Genomic DNA, 17,686 nt, shown 5'->3' with positions numbered 1-17,686 from the left:
ATCAGGGGTGCCACAGTATTCACCCTCAAATAATGTTCCTTTCTTTAATGTCACCAGGATATATGCAATATGTCACATTTGACAATGCACCCTACCAAGGGAGCTGTTATTTTGCCCTTAATATTGTGTGACTTATAGATGATTTGTGAAGCATCTATACAAGTCTTATGAAGATTGAATTAATGCTCTATAATGCCTATATGTTGTAGTTCATAGAAAGACCAGGGTTTATTGTTCTTGGAAGAACATCCATTCTCCATTGAAATGTCCGTTATGTGAGTTTAGCACTTGTGAAGCAGGCCGAGCGCTGAGTGCTGTGCATAGAGCATGGTAATGTGGACCACAGATTCAGGAAGGGCAATACGGTCAATCAAAGGCTACCTTTCCTCTCTCAGCCGGTGCGTTAGGGTGTTCCTGGCGCTAATTCCCTGATTTGACTTTGATGTGCCAATTTGTGGCTGATGAATAATTGTCTGGTTTGCTGATAACTTGTGGGAGTCAAGTGCATTCTGGTGGCACTCAATGCAAATAAGGATATTTGGGTTCCTCAAATCACGGCAGTATCCCCTCCATGTCTGCTTTCCCTTTCCGTGAGTAAACTCATCAATTAGCTGTGTTTGAAGAAGGCATTTTTGATTAGAGCAATCAGTAAACAGCAAGGCCTCTCCATGGTTGTCCTTCTGATTAGATGAGTTGTCACTTGAGAAGTTGTTGGAGATTTTAATTTATGGCCTTACAGTCCTGAAAAGTACGGTAATTACCTCATCCATTTCTACAGTTCAGCACTCGGATTAAAATTCAATCACATTGTACATTCTGACAACCTAATTGCCTACGTAATGTCTCTCCCACTGCGGAAAGCAAATGTCAGACGCTTCGTTTAGGCACAGAGGGAGAGAATTAGCCTAGGTAGCGTATTGTTGGTCAGAATGTAGAGTAGACTACTGGTTTATGGGATTAGATGGTTCAGCAAATATCTGTATTTTTGTCCTGATTCTATTACTACATGGTGGATCTACTTCTAATATTCTCCCAAGGCTTTCTCACCTTTTAGTAAGTACTTAGTAAATTGACTAAAATGGCACTGTAGAATTTCAGCGATGTTGAATATTCCTTAATAGATTTCTGGCTTCTTTTTTTCATCCATTCCAGATTGTCATGATGGCTCATAAAATGGGCTTTTGTTACAAAGTACATATTCTTCTCTGAATGATCACTTCAGACAAATTGGTGCATCACAAAGCTGGATCTTTTTATTCCCAACCATTTCCGAGTGTTTGTACATGAGCAATTAACACTAGGCTGGCTTTAATTAAAAAGACACATTGACAGCCATAAAGTAGACTTTCCTAAAAGCTTTGGGTAAATAAAACAGACATTGCTTTCAATTGACAAATTGGTGCTTTTGAGACTATGCAACTTCCACAGATCCCACATCCTTCCCCCTATCTCAAGTACTGTGAAAATGCCAAATTACTGAACGATTGAGATAACTTGGATAAGTTTACTTTCAGTTCCCATGAGAGAGGGGTCTATTAACATGGAATATACTCATTTCAGTTGCCTCATACAGTGGTTATGATCCATACATCAATTTTATTACATTATTACATTATTACATTACATTTATTACATTTCATTACATTAGAATTATTATTGTCATTGATGAAAATCATAGACACAGTTAATGTAGAAACAACTTTAAGAGATGAGAGAAAGAGTTTAACAAGCATGTCTGTCACAGAAGTTTTACTGAACCACCTCTATAGACTGGCCATAGATTTCCAAGTATTGATGGACAAACACCCAAATGATGCCCCCTCCCTCTTCCTTAATCAATACAGACAGAGAGGGTAAGCAGTCTATGGGAGGAGGGCAGGGTAGGGGAGGGAAGGGGGGTGTAGTGACACAAAGCGGGTATTACGTCTGATTAGGGCAGTTTTAACTGTCTGTCTCGCTGATTACAACTGGCAAGTGAATCTGTCTGGTAATTAACTGTGAAGTGTGGCCGCCTGGCCGGCCGGACAGGACATTTTCAGGGGTAGAAGGGTGCTGGTGCGCCTCAGCCTCTCCCCCTCCCTGTCCCTGTCCACCCACCCACAACAGGACAAAAGGGGCTTGGGGGATTTTTTGATTGGATGTGGTGCATTGTGGAAAGGGAGTTAAAACAGAGTTCGGTTTCCTTTTCGGTATGTTACTACCCCCCGCCGGGTGAAGTCAATGTATCCTTTCTGCCTCTCGTATGGCCAGTTAGTTAAAGCAAGCTAAATAAACAGCAGCATTCACGCATCAATATGTTTGCATGCCGTCTGAAACATACCTTTTGTCCCATGTGGTCACTGGATCCTAGCCTAATTGGCAGCCCATGACACATAGTCCTTTCTATCGTCCTTGTTGGCCTTAAAAGGAACGTGGGGATTTTGGGTGTAATCCTGTTTGTCTGTGGGGTCACATGGTCTTCAGACAGTGGATTGTAAGCTACAGTCTGAAAGTTTATTAGGGGGACAACGGGTGTCTAATTGTCATTCCCTCTGGAGAGCAGTGTCTTCTGGTGAATACTGGAGAGGAGACAGGTTGCTGCAAAATGATAATTGAAAAGAAAGTGGGTGGTCCTCTTTGGCTCCTTGGCCTCCTGTGAATGCTGTATTAAGACTTTAATGTGCTATTGGCAGAGGAGATTATCAAATGTCAAATTTGCAGAAACGCTTAGCTTCTTCACTTAATTTACCGGACCTCTATATTGAGTGTTGGCTCTCGTCTTCTCATCTACTGTGTGTGTGTGTGTGTGTGTGTGTGTGTGTGTGTGTGTGTGTGTGTGTGTGTGTGTGTGTGTGTGTGTGTGTGTGTGTGTGTGTGTGTGTGTGTGTGTGTGTGTGTGTGTGTGTGTGTGTGTGTGTGTGTGTGTGTGTGTGTGTGAGGCTAAGATATATAGTTGTTGTTGTTGTTATGATATCCATATATATGTGTGTGTGTGTGTGTGTGTGTGTGTGTGTGTGTGTGTGTGTGTGTGTGTGTGTGTGTGTGTGTGTGTGTGTGTGTGTGTGTGTGTGTGTGTGTGTGTGTGTGTGTGTGTGTGTGAGGCTAAGGTGTATAGTTGTTGTTGTTTTTATAACCATAAATACAGTCATCTCCACAATTATTGGAACCCTTGTTAAAAAATGTGCAAAAACAACATTAAAATCAATAATACACAAGTACTGAGCTACACTGTATGCAATTTTTTGGGGGGAATTATTTATTTATTTATAGCAATACAGCTTCCCATAGAAAGAGATTTTGTTTAACAAGTAATATATTAAATTTTTATCAAAAAGATAGGTGTCAAAATGTGTTTCTTATAAATAAAATCTAGCAAAATTACATTTGCATGAACATTTAACTTTTATTAAGTTCATATCACATTAAGGAACTGTATTGTGGCCTTCCATGGCTTCCTGTCACTGGGGTATAAAAATGAGGTAATCTGCATTTCAAATCCATTTGTCATCCATCCCCATGGGGAAAGGCAAAGAACTCACAAACAAAAAGAGACAAATGGTTGTTAAACTTCACAAATCAGGCAATGGGTACAAAACAATAGCTAAAAATCTAAATATTCCACTTACCAATATTAAGGCAATAATTAAGAAGTTTACAGGGGGAAAGTATGTGTATTTCGTCCCCACACACAGTAAGGAAGATCGTTCTGAAGGGTGCCAATAATTTATGAGGTGACTGTTCATCAGTCATACAAAACATAACCTATGCAAATTATTGGAATCCCCTCCAAAGCGCACACACACACACACACGCGCACACACACACACACACACACACACACACACACACACACACACTTTAAGGGATGATCTCATTCCCAACATCCCATTGCCAGCCTACATTGAACTGCTCTCCAACCCTGCCCCTATAAACAAACAAGCCACAGACACGCAGCTGGCCATTACCTTGGCAACGGTGGATTGGGAAGAAGCTGTTTGTTTGTTAAAAAGTGTAGCTTCGTGGAGGCCATGGAGGGACCTGGAGCACTTCACCAGTTCACAATGCTGCCCATTCTATGCTTAAACATTTTTTGGGGACATCCAAATCCAGTACTCATCTCTTGAACATTCAAAGGCATTCTGTCGACCAAATTTTTTTTATTTATGTTCCTTATAATTCCAAAAAGGTCTTTAAAAATACAGTACCAGTCAAAGTTTGTACACACCTACTCATTCAAAGGTTTTTCTTTATATTTACTATTTTCTACAATGTAGAATAATAGTGAATACACCTAAATGAAATAACACATATGGAATCATGTAGTAACCAAAAAAGTGTTAAACAAATAAAATTATATTTTATATTTCAGATTCTTCAAAGTAGTCACCCTTTGCCTTGATGACAGCTTTGCATTCTCTTGGCATTCTCTCAACCAGTTTCATGAAGTAGTCATCTGGAAGGCATTTCAATTAACAGGTGTGTCTTGTTAAACGTTTATTTGTGTCATTTCCTTCCTTCTTAATGCATTTGAGCCAATCAGTTGTGTTGTGACAAGGTAGGGGTGGTATACAGAAGATAGCCCTATTTGGTAAAAGACCAAGTCCCTATTATGGCAAGAACAGCTCAAATAAGCTAATAGAAATGACAGTTCATCATTACTTTAAGACATGAAGGTCAGTTAATATGGAACATTTCAAGAACATTTTCAATTTTTTCAAGCGCAGTTGCAAAAACCATCAAGTGCTCTGGTGAAACTGGCTCTGATGAGGACCGCCACAGGAAAAGAAGACACAGAGTTATCTCTGCTGCAGAGGATAAGTTCATTTGAGTTTACTGCACCCAAATAAATGCTTCACAGAGTTCAAGTAACAGACACATCTCAACATCAACTGTTCAGAGGAAACTGTGTGAATCAGGCATTCAATTGCTGCAAAGAAACCACTACTAAAAGACACCAATAATAAGAAGAGACTTGCTTGTCCCCAGAAACACGAGCAATGAACATTAGACCAGTGGAAATCTGTCCTTTGTTCTGATAAGTCCAAATTTGAGATTTTTGGTTCCAAACGCTGTGTATATTTGTGAGACGCAGAGTAGGTGAATGGATGATCTCCGCATGTGTGGTTCCCACCGTTAAGTAGGGAAGAGGAGGTGTGATGTGTGGGGGTGCTTTGCTGGTGACACTGTCTGTGATTTATAAAATATTCAAGGCACACTTAACCAGCATGGCTACCACAGCATTCTGCAGCGATATGCCATCCAGTCTGGTTTACGCTCTGGGGGACTATCATTTTTTTTTCAACAGGACAATGACCCAACACACCTCCAGGCTGTGTAAGGGCAATTTGACCAGGAAGGAGAGTGATGGAGTGCTGCATCAGATGACCTGGCCTCCACAATCACCCAACCTCAACCCAATTGAGATGGTTTGGGATGAGTTGGACCGCAGAGTGAAGAAAAGCAGCCAACAAGTGCTCAGCATATGTGGGAACACCTTCAAGACAGTTGAAAAAGCACTTCTCATGAAGCTGGTTGGGAGAATGCCAAGAGTGTGAAAAGCTGTCATCAAGGCAAAGGGTGGCTACTTTGAAGAATCTAAAATCTAAAATATATTTAGATTTGTTTAGCCTCTTTCAGCTAGGGGGCACTATTTTTATGTTTGGAAAAATAGCGTTCCCAAAGTAAATGGCCTATTTCTCAGGCCCAGATGCTAGAATATGCATATACAGATTAGGATAGAAAACTCTCTAAAGTTTCCAAAACTGTCAAAACATTGTCTGTGAGAATGACAGAACGGATACTGCAGGCGAAAACGTGAGGAAAATCAAACCAGGAAGTGGCTTCTATTTTGAAAGCTCCATGTTCCATAGCCTGCCTTCACTCCATTTAAAGGGATATCAACCAGATTCATTTTCCTATCTCTTCCTCGAGGTGTCAACAGTCTTTAGACATAGTTTCAGGATTTTATTTTGAAAAATGAGCGAGAAAGATAACTTTGCGTCAGTGGATAGCTGGGTGTTCGCATGAGTTTTGCTTGTGCAACAGAGTGGGGCAGCCATTGTCTCTCCCTCTCCTACTGAAAAAGAAACAGTCGTGGTTGATATATTATCGATTATATATTTTAAAAACAACCTGAGGATTGTGGACATTACGGATACTATTTGGAATTTTCGTCTGCGTTGTCGTGACCGTTCGAGCCTGTGGATCTCTGAACATAACGCGCCAAACAAACGGAGGTATTTTGGATATAAAAATAATCTTTATGGATCAAAAGGAACATTTATTGTGTAACTGGGCATCTCGTGAGTGAAAACATCTGAAGATCATCAAAGGTAAGCGATTAATTTAATTGATTGTCTGACTTTCGTGACCAAGCTACTTTGATGCTAGGTGTTCATAATGTTTTGTCTAGTGATCGATAAACGTACACAAACACTTGGATTGCTTTGGCTGTAAAGCATATTTTCAAAATCTGACATGACAGATGGATTAACAAAAAGCTAAGCTGTGTTTTGCTATATTGCACTTGTGATTTCATGAATATAAATATTTTTAGTAATATTATTTGAATGTGGCGCTCTGCAATTCAGTGGTTGTTGATGAAAATTATCCCGCTCCGCTAACGGGATGGGTTGCGTCAAGAAGTTAACACTTTTTTGGTTACTACATGATTCCATATATGTTATTTCATAGTTTTGATGTCGTCACTATTATTCTACAATGTAGAAAATAGTCAAAATAAAGAAAAAACCTTTTGACTGGTACTGTATATAAAGTACATATTTCTGGATAGGTAGGCATAAAAAATATAACGCAGTAGTTGGTTCTTTATTATTCTGATATTTGGAGCACATTCTTCATGTTTCATGATCATTTTCTTTATTCCAATCTTTGAGATGTCTCAAGGATGATGTGAAAATGTATTATAATAACTAACATAAAGACAACCCTCAGAATGGCTGGACAGTCTACGGAAGTATGCCATACGCCTTTCAAGAATTCAGATATACAAAGTAGTGAAGATGATGATGTGCGGAAAGAACTTATTGAGTTGATGAATACATGTAAAGCTATTTTATAGTCAGTCAGTGGAGACTTTCCATCTACCCTTGTCCCTATTCTGGTTTCAAGTGGTCGGAGTGTGTTCTGGAGCCTGTGAGTTTTAGTTCAGCCTTGGCAATGTGTAGCTCTCTGGGTTTCTATCCATCATATGTATTCCTTCTCATGCCTGCCATAAAGCCACACGGCTCCTACACAATTCTCATATCTTGAACATGTGTGCCTGGTGCCTAAATCATAATCACACGTTGACATGGCTCATTGTTTTATGGTTTCATTCTCAATTAGCTTGAGATTGGATCTCAGAAGTTGAACTGTGTTGCAATACCAATTTTGCAACTTTTGTAACTCGATACCATACCTTATAATATGTTATATCAAGTGTATGGGTCACAGTGGGGGCTGAAGTCTTTCAGCGCCAATGATTCCTACATATATGAGTTACATTTCTTGGCCTTACCTATAGTTTACTGATGTTTTTGGGCATCGCCAACCATACAGCCCCACAGTGGTTGTTGAAATGTGTAAAAGATTTTGAACAGGCTGAACACATTTCCATTAAGGGGACTTAATGCAGGACTTAATGAGGCATAACTAAGGGTGTTCCACCATTATCAGCGCCATGCTGGAAGCTCTGCGTCGGGACAGACCTGCCATTGATTCTTGCTTCAAACCACTTGAGGTACTAATCAGCTTCTTTGGTTCAGCGTTTCAGGCCTGACAAACCCATTGTGGGCCTGTGTCACTCCAGGTCAGTAGTTATTAGTGGCGACTGAAAACAGTTTCTTTAACTACTTATGAGCGAACTGAATAAAATGCGTAGAGCATTTGAAGGGAGGATTACTGGCAGCAAGGCGAGGCAAGCAGGCACTGGAGAGAATGTGACATGGTTCTCTAATAAGGGATGCTGTGCTTCCCCCGGGCTCTTTCTCTCCTATCTCTCCCTCTAGCAGTGCAGTAGAGTGGTCTTCAAAAGGTTGCTTGGGCTTCACAATGCCACATATTGCTAAAATGTTATTCATAGCAAGCAACGGAATTAGTTTGTGTGTGTGTTTGTGTGTGTGTTTGTGTGTGTGTGTGAGAGAGAGAGAGAGAGAGAGAGAGAGAGAGAGAGAGAGAGAGAGAGAGAGAGAGAGTCAGTCCATGTTATCTTCAAACTAAAGTCAATGTTAAAATGTGGTTTCATTTATTTAATTTCATGGAAATCTATTAAAGTGAGAATTGCTTTCTGAGTCCTATGACCTCCTTGAAATAGTTTTTGTTCTGTCTAAATATTTGTCCAGTTGAAAATTACTTGAATTGGAAAAGTATCTGCTTCCTGGGGCACAATCTCCTTTGATCCTGACATCTGATGATTCTCCTGCTGCAGGAATATAGAACTGCATTGACTCATTCTGTGGACACCAAACAACTCTGAGTGAGGCAGGGATAGGTTTGTCATAGAAAAGAGAAAGATTGTATCTCCTTGCCAGAATGGGAGGGCATTACACTAATTAAAATCTCTCTGAGAACTTGCCAATTCAAAGCATCCTTTCGGCGCTGCACTGAAAAGCGGTGTTCGTCCCCTACTCATTTCACATGGTGCAAGATTTGGGGACTATCTTTGGCAAAAAAGGAGACCTGGAGTGGGAGGGTGGATGGCGGGGGGGGGGGGGGGGGGGGGGGGGGGTATGCTTGTATCACCTTTTAGAATCCTTGGGTACTTGCCAATTGAGAATGAGCATATCTTTATCAACCCTTGCTTTTCCCCCAGTCCAATTGGATAGTTTTTTTTACCCATTGCTGTCAAAGTATGAATTCCTGTAGACAGTTTACGAACCTAAGATCCTCTAAAGATAGTGTTAACTCTGAGTGAGGTAACAGGTTAATAACTTGTATGGTAGTCTATTTAGTTTGTTCTTTATCATGTGTACTGACTCATTATCAAAGGGGGACGGGTTAACATTTGTCCTGTATTTTTTATTGAAGGTCCTATACAAGATATTCTATGACATGGAAAAACCTAGAACCTGGGAACTGCTGCAGATGAAAAAGGATTTGTGTATGTGTATGTATAGTGAAATATGTAGCCTGTACAAGGTGCATTTCTCAGACCACCATTTTGTCAAAACAAATGTATTATGAAGGTTGTATTTTTGTTTCTAAGTAAACTGTACTGGCCAATTACGATAATCCCCTGCCAATTAGTGCCCACTGGGTTGCTAGGTCACCATGGTCAATTGAAGAACACATCAATAGAACTTGAAAAGGTTTCTCCACGATCAGACCTTCTGACATATTAAGTAGAATAATGGGGTAGAAAACACAGACAAGGCCCCTTGCTAGATTCAAATTACTCTGCGGTAAGAATTCATTTGTAACCTGCAATTCACTGGAAAGAATGGAACCAGAAATATGCTGTGCATGAACTGAAAACAAGCTCTCCATCTTTTATGGTTATATGTTTGGCATTGAATAAATGAAAGAATCCTTCCAGTTCCATAGCACAACTGCCATATCTCAGAATGTATTTTGATGTGTTTACCCTTGTATGTATGTATGTATGTATGTGATGTATTCTACTAAATGCTATTATTTTTCTGTTCCTAATGTAACATTTGACAATTGTGTACATGAATAGCCTGCCAACTGGATAGATGGCTGATCAACCAGGCCTAGAATAGATGGAGAGACTGAAGTCACCCAAAAGGTTTACCAACAGATACAGACAGAGGCGCAGAGTCAGTGTCCACAATCCAAGCAGTTATTGCATACAACTCTCAACTAAAGAGAAGGCAGTTCAATGCACATCCCCATAACTTGTGAGACACAATCGTAGCAATGTCAGAAATGACGACCATAGACTACTAATGACCATAACTAAAACACAAGGACAATAATGGCTTCAGTTCATTAGTTCCCCCATGAAAAGTTCTGCTGAGAATAAGTGAAACCAAACCCACAATACAGAAAATATAGAGTTCAGGAAAACAACTATTGCACCATGATAATATATGCCTTAATTTTGAACCTCATGTCAAACATTTGCAAATGACATATTATAAAACATGTTTGAAGAATGGAATTCAAATTGTACGGCTTTAGTGAACATTGTCTCAGTTCTTCCTATATAATTCCCCGCACAGGAGTGTGTAATCTGAGGGAGTGGGTGTCCATACAGCTGTATGGGGAGCAGCTGTAATAATATTGGCGCTTTTCAGGGAGAGGATGCAGAGACAGCAATAGGCCATCATCATCATCATCATCCTCCTCCAAGGGTATCATCATGACTGTTATTGAGATGCAATTTTGAAACGTGTTTAAATGGGCAATGGATATGGAAGGCAGTGGCCTATTATCAGGTGTCCAGTACAAATCCTGATGTAGACCAGACAGACTACAGAGAGAGAGACAGATAACAACTTGGGATTTAAATGTGTTGGAGAGTGTAATACAAAATATTTAAGAGGTAGTAACTTCATGCCATCCTTATGAAAGATTGACTTATCAAAGAGGGTTTGGATTTCTCTGCTAGTTTTAGAAGGGCCCCTCAACATTATTATAATATTACAATAACTTGTATCATGTATATTTCTTTGACTATATTCAGATAGTTTTAGATCCAGTTGAAAAGTGGGGGAAAAAACTACTGTAGAAATAGAACGGTTCGTATTGTGGTAATAGTACGTGATGGTTTACTGTATATATTTTGAATTAAACGTGAAATTCGAGAGTGATAACTCATACTTTATAGAAGTAGCTAGAAACAGAGCTATTTTGTATAGTTACAATATTAGGATAGGTTTCTATACTCAGTGATGTTGGAGAATAACAGCAGTATTCTGGATGCAGTGCAAGATCAACTGAGTACAGAACAGTATATTGCAGTATCATTATGCAATAGAAAGTGCACAGTTAGGATATAGCCTATGGAGGGAGACTAAAGAGTAAAACTGAATAAAAAAATGAATTGCAGTGAAGTGTTGGATAACTCAGTGTGATACATTTTTGTTAACCTTTAGAATAGAAAACATTGTACCATTAAAACCGACTGGGAATGTATAGCAGGCCTTATAACAAAGAAAAGTGCATCGCAGCATCAACATGTGGTGTGCACAGTAAGTTTGGTATACTGTTTTAATAGTGTAGCGACGCACATGGATAAAACAGATTACTTTGATTGGAGACATATCATGTCACTGGTGTTTTTGGTGTTGCATTACACCTACTTTACTGTCACGAATCCGTTATTAGGCGACATTGGGCTACGTAATTGGCTACGTAAATGGCTACGTAAACGTATTGAATGTCAGCGCATTCGCTCTAAATGCTGCTGCTGCAATAAGCCTGCTAGCTTGATGAGAAACACGTACTTCAAAATGTGCATTATTAAGTAGAAAGGTTTATCACAAATTGATCTACATTTCATTCAATAGCGTGCCACAACACCAACAACAGTAATACTTTTTTAAAAAGAATGATAATAATAATGATAATATCATTACATTTGATTGTATTATTCATGTAGAGCAGAAATGGCTTTATTAGACATAAATTGGCTAAGAACTTGTAAAACAAGTCTGTGTTGACTAACCTTCTAATGGCTTTGGAATCACACAAGTTCTGTATTGAAAACATATAGAACATGTTTCGGGTTTTTATTGTAACGATAATAAGACTGTGCCAAAATTGCTGTAGCTTTATGTTTACCTAAAACTATTGTTTATGGATAATATTTTCAATAGGTTATAATATTTTTGTGTATTGGTCAGCCTACATGTGCGATGCTTCTGCAAAATCTCCTGTGAACAATGTTGGCTACCCCATCGACCTTGCTTTCCAACTCAATTTGGTCTCAATCACACAATAATGAAAGCGCACTCCAACCAGATCCTTATAAAAATTAATTCGCCAGAAATAGCTCGCACTTTAAGTGATTTATTGTTAATGTTCAATTGGTTTGAAACACATACAGCAGCCATCACGCATTTGTTCGTTTTAACTTACAAAATAATAAAGAAAACAAAGAAGTCGACTTCAAAACAATTATTATACAGGTAAAAGCGTTCTCGTGTATTAGCCAAATATCAAGAGTTTATTTCCAAAACGCTAAATCCACACATTTTTCACATGTATTTTTGTTTTCTTATCAGATTGCTTATGGGCACATTTATGTGTGTGTAAAACTTTTCTTCGATGTTTTTATTCATTGATTTCAGATGTGTATGAATTATTATTATTATTGAAAAACGCTATATATCCGTTGTTTAGCTGGAATAGAATCTTAGTTTCATATAGCCTGTATTTGACTGATATGTTGTTGTTTCACCTCGCTATCTTAATTAAGATGGATGCACTTACTGTAAGTCACTCAGGAGCATCTGCGAATGTAAAGTGTAAAGTGTTTTACAGAGCTCATATTCCTGTATTTAATAATTATATTTGTTTTAATTAAATAGGCTATTGATGGTACAAATGTATAATTTATACATTTCTATATTTAAAAAAATTGTTAATTGTCACATTTGACTGTGTAAAACTTAGCAGTACTACTTATTTATCTGAGAGTGAGGAGGATATATAGCATTTAGCAACAAAAAAAAACATCATTATTTGTCTTTCTGAAACGAAACCATCAAATTCTAGGTTTTAATCAAATACATGTCTCTCATTGAACAACCCATTGAATGATTAGATAGTGAAAAAAACACAACAATCTCTTTCATAATTTAATTATTTAAACAATAGAATTTACCAACATTTCTGAAAATTGATATATAGCGTTTTGGAATGAAACTTCATATAGGCCTACAGTTTCTACTTTCTTTAAGTCTAAATGAATACATTAGTTTACAATATCAATAGCATATTATACCAAGGTTATCACCGCAAATGAGGGGTGGTTTAGTACCTTGAGAGTTCATACCTGATCCCACCTATATCTCTCCCTTTTCCCTCCAGTCCCCATCTACGTTAACATCATGAGGAAGTCCATCACATTGATTATAAAAGGTCCCGAAACGACACAATCTGTTTCAAGGGCAGCCATTTCGTGTAATGTTCAAAAATAGTCTCCCTCTTAGAAATGTCAAGAAAATGTGCCCTGACCAGCTGATGCGACTGAGCGTGTTGTCATCTCAGCCACCCAAGGGCTCAATTTTCGCACAGATGTGTATATCAACATGATACATGTCTCGTTTTCTCTTAAGCTCATCCGCAGGTTAAAATATAAAAATGTAAAAGGACAGCAGGTCCTACCACGTTCTGCCGTAGAGGAGGTTGGAGCTGACCATGTTATTGGTGTAGTCTATAGCAGAAGTGTCTATCTGCGCCATGTTGATCTGGCTGTGGAGTGAAGGGGGGCTAGGTGATATCTCCTCCAGGTCTTGGGCCTGAACTAAGGAGTGGACCTGCTGGTTTTGATGTTGATTGATGGCATTACTGGAAGCCGGGAGCACCCCAGAGCCGTTATGTTGCTGTTGCTGCTGCTGCTGTACCTGCTGCTGGTTCGGCGTTGGCGTGTTGGAGCCGTTCTGACACGGTTTACCGTCCTTCACCAGAACAGGCACGGCCACGCGCCTCGGAGACTGTTGTTGCTGGCACATGTTGCTTTCCTGCTGCAGCTGCTGCGCGGCTTTGTCCTTGGCCTGCCGCTTCATCTTGTACCTGTGGTTCTGGAACCAGATCTTGACCTGGGTCGGCGTCAGGTGGATCATACTGGCCAGGTGTTCCCGTTCTGGCGCCGAGAGGTATTTCTGTTGTTTGAATCTCCTCTCCAGCTCATACACCTGAGCCTGGGAGAATAGTACCCGTCGTTTCCTCCTGGGCGCTGCGTGCAGGGGTGGCATGGACCTGGAGGCGTCCCCCATGCCTGTCAGGGTCCCCATTCCAGTCATGTTCATACCTGTGGAAGGTCCCATGAATCTAGAAACTTAAAAATATACATACATATACGCATATTCAATATTCAGCCATGTAAAATGTATCGTTTTGTTTGCCTGAAGTAGTTTGGCAATGGTCTGTATCCGGTGAGTAATTGTCCAAATGTAGGTTACTATGCAGCTTTATCAATCAAGTTTATTTAAATGCAATAATAATAATAATAATAATAATAATACACTTTTTGTTAAATAAAATGAAAACATACTTTTTTCCATATTCAAAAATTATGTAATGTCAGACTACTCAATGATGGTGAGTGTTCTTGATTCAGACCTGTCCGCATTTCGTTAAAAGTTTGTTTGAGAAGTTCTGACAGTGACATAAAACAATTCACAAAACAATAACAACGAATCAAAATAAAACAAAAACGACTTACTCGTTGAATATCTTGGATCAGTGTTCGCGCCATACCACCCTGTTGCTGCTGCGCTATTTCTCATGGTTTCCTGGTACGACGGAAGGTCTCCCATGTTGCCAATGCTCCCATTGCAGTATCCCCCCATGGCACTGTGCGAGAACTGGGAGACAGTGTGTGGCATGTGGTAGGTGGTCGCCACGGTAGCGTTGTGTCCCATGGAGTGCTGTTGCATGCCAGTCTGGGAAACCTGAGGCTGTCGGTAAGCTCCCAGTGGAGAGGTTAGGTTCCCTGCGCCGTCCATGCCACTAAACTTCTTGTAGGTCTCCTCGATAGGACTCAAAATATCAGTCACTGAGAAAGGCGTTGTATGCTTTGGGCTCAACGACATGGTTCAGAAAGCAGGTAGATTTTGTTGAGCAAATCAACCGTGTTGTTGAAGCTCTCTCCTTCTGGATGGCTACGTAAGAGAGTGCTTGTAGAACGCCTGAGATCCGATTGATCGCCTTGGAGAAGGAGGCGAGCCCAGGGCGCTCTTAGCTCGGGTTTATTGTAGCCAGGAGCCAGGTTTACGACAAACACAGGGGGCGGAGCAACGTCCTAAACGAGCAAACAATAGTCATTGACATTTTCGAAAGATAATTGAGGAAATGTGGTTAGTTTCGTATTAAGGTGAACATTATGCTAAGTAAACTGTTTATTTATTGTTCTAATATATCTACATATGTATTTGATGAGACATTGTTGTTTGTCCACATGTCTTACCATAATAAAGTTCTGCACAACAGCTGAGCGCATGATAAAAGGGGACGTGTAATTTTCTGCATCAATAGGGAACTCCATACTTTCTGGAAACTTCAAGAGCACTTCGGCCAGACATAAGCGCCACCGAGCATCGCCAAAGAGGTACAATGGTTCTCCTCAATTGTATGACCAGCTAAGTTATGCGTCTTAAGCACCATTTTGTTCCACCAGAGAGGGGCACTTTCAAATTATCTCAAAGTAACACAATCCTGTGGGGGAAAAATTAGGATAGGGATCCTAACTTGTGAGTATACTGCTGTCAGTTATTTACAAACAGCATATTGACATTATGTACATGTAATATTATAAATAATTGAAGATCTAGCTGTGAATAGGCTACATATTGTTTCCATCTGTTTTCAGACAATAGGTTTGACAAAGTTGTTTTACTTTACTCGAATGAACAAAATATGTCTCGAGAGAGTCCAAAAAGTAAACACTAATCATACAGTTTTTGTGCATTTCAAGTTGACAGATATCAAATAAAGTATTGATAAAAAATATATTACTGGACTTACATTCCGAAATCACAAGTCTTTCTGCTTATGCTTTTCTTATGAAATATTATAATAATTGGGTAATGAATTCACACGAATTCACATGATGATAACTGATGAAATGTAACAACATCCTTATTCCTGGCACTCAACCACCTACCTAAACTTTAATCAACCTGCTGGGGCATTGTGGACACTTGGATATGTTTTGTCGATGGGAGCATAAGCCCACTGCTTAACCTGGCATCTTAATATTTGTGTAAACTCATAGGCGCCAGTGGCAGGAACATTAGACAAGACGAACAAGAAAAGGGCTTTTGAATCGACAAAAACAATTACTCATATGTAACTGTAGTATTACTAGGCTATTATTATTGTTATTATTATTATTATTAGGTGTGCTTGCTGAAGGCAAAGCAGCACCTTAGATTTGTATTATAATCATTATTATTATTATTATCAGCCTATTATTATTACTACACAGGATATAGTTAATCATGTTTCCTATATTTATTTTACACTTCATCAACTGCAGTGGCTTGATCTTTGTTGGAGTTTTTAGAAAATGTTTGATCACGACTAAAACTTTGAAATCAGTGATTCAAGAGACAATGGGAAATTATTGCTATGATGAAGAAGCTAAAGATGCTGGTGACGATTGTTGTGGTGATGTTGACATATTGGCATGTCTTTTGTTACAACGGGAGCTATAACTACCTGTATAGTTATTGAGCTCATAAAGCTAGGCCTATCCGTTTCCAAGCAACGCTGAAATACTTCAACATAGTCACTATTGATGTCTACATTATTTACTAATGAGGCTTTCTTTATTGTGATAAATTCTTGTAATTCTTCATGTATTATTGCGGGTTAACTCTCAGGTGGGTCTCACTTTCTCACATTCTGATCGAAGTGTCATTTAGGGTGACCAAAAGTGACTAAAACCAATGATCTCCATGTAAGCCAAAGCACCAATGTTATCATCGTGTGGATTGTGGCATATTTCCCTTTGTATGAGAGGCAAAATAAAAGTATAAACTCACACCATCATTTGATTTAGTATTAGTATTACGTCAGTAAGTACCCTAATCGAGCAAATGAAGATGCGACATGGTCAGCTATCAATTACTGGCGACGCAACACCAATCTCTCTTTAAGATGTTCATTATGAATTGTAATAAATCACTGTTATATGCATTTTTATTCAGTAAATATTTACGTGCTCATGCATCCTTCAATTTCTCACAAACTCTTCTCATTGCATTTATTGCAACGGAGTGGGTGGATTTTTTTGTTCAATTAGGAGGCATAGTACAGGAGACAAACTAATTCACGGCACTCAAAAGTCAGTAGCTTTATGCATGAAGTTACCCTCACGTCAGAGTAAATATCATACCGACAGCATATGGTAATTTCCATTGTTTTAAAAGTTTCTTGCAATTCAACTTCAAAGCACACTGCTACACATGTTTACTTTCTATTTCTGTTAAACCTCAAATAACATTAAATTCACCTTATTTTGTAAATATTCAAATAAACATGATTCACATAAGTATGCAAGGCACACAGTATGTGGTCTTACCTGCAAAGGCCATCATAAAAACAGACGCTTTGTGAGTCACCTCCATGCTTTGGCTACGCTGGGGCTCGTGGTGGCTTTTTGGGAATATGGGAAAGGTAGGCCACAGTCACAGCACTTCTAACGTTATGTAAATTAGACAAACCTCTCAACCTTCTGGATTATTGAGCCAGAGAGCACGACCGGAGTCCAGAGACCCTCCACATTGGAAAAGCACTGAAATCTGGCGCCGGTTGGCTCCACAGTTTACAGTAATAGTTTTGATCCATAGGCTATACACTTATCTTGTACATTTCAACTTGAAGAGCTAGTGAACAAGATATTTGGACATATCATCCGGTGAAGGAAATGCTAGGCCTCCATAAGGTTTGTAAGATTTCTATTTGAATGGGTTTATTGTTACAATATATTCAATTGAGTAGATACAGACTTTTTATTATTTTTAAATACAGACAGTATTTTTGTACTGGTTATGTGCAAATCTAGTTATGC

The 17,686-nt window shown here is 39.2% G+C and overlaps 1 protein-coding gene across 3 annotated transcripts; it reads right to left on the bottom strand.

Moving 5' to 3' along the window:
- Nucleotides 1-11,939: 11,939 nt before the first annotated feature.
- nkx2.4a (NK2 homeobox 1a) lies at nt 11,940-17,261 on the bottom strand. Of its 3 annotated transcripts, NM_001124590.1 has the most exon segments (3): nt 11,941-13,921; nt 14,336-14,914; nt 17,198-17,261. In NM_001124590.1, coding segments are annotated over 2 exon segments (1,020 nt in total). In that variant the 5' UTR covers nt 14,706-14,914; nt 17,198-17,261; the 3' UTR covers nt 11,941-13,271.
- Nucleotides 17,262-17,686: the final 425 nt, after the last annotated feature.

Source organism: Oncorhynchus mykiss, chromosome 25 (genome assembly GCF_013265735.2).
Source record: "Oncorhynchus mykiss isolate Arlee chromosome 25, USDA_OmykA_1.1, whole genome shotgun sequence".
Taxonomy (NCBI): Eukaryota; Metazoa; Chordata; class Actinopteri; order Salmoniformes; family Salmonidae; genus Oncorhynchus; species Oncorhynchus mykiss.
The sequence above is the reverse complement of the archived record's forward strand: the minus strand, read 5'-3'. Positions and strand labels throughout refer to the sequence as shown.

Coding starts and splice junctions, on each gene's coding strand:
- nkx2.4a (XM_021582980.2), bottom strand. CDS start 14,705: ATGTCGTTGAGCCCAAAGCATACAACGCCTTTCTCAGTGACTGATATT. Junction 13,949..14,335: donor TGATCCAAGATATTCAACGA/GTAAGTCGTTTT, acceptor TATATTTTTAAG/TTTCTAGATTCATGGGACCT.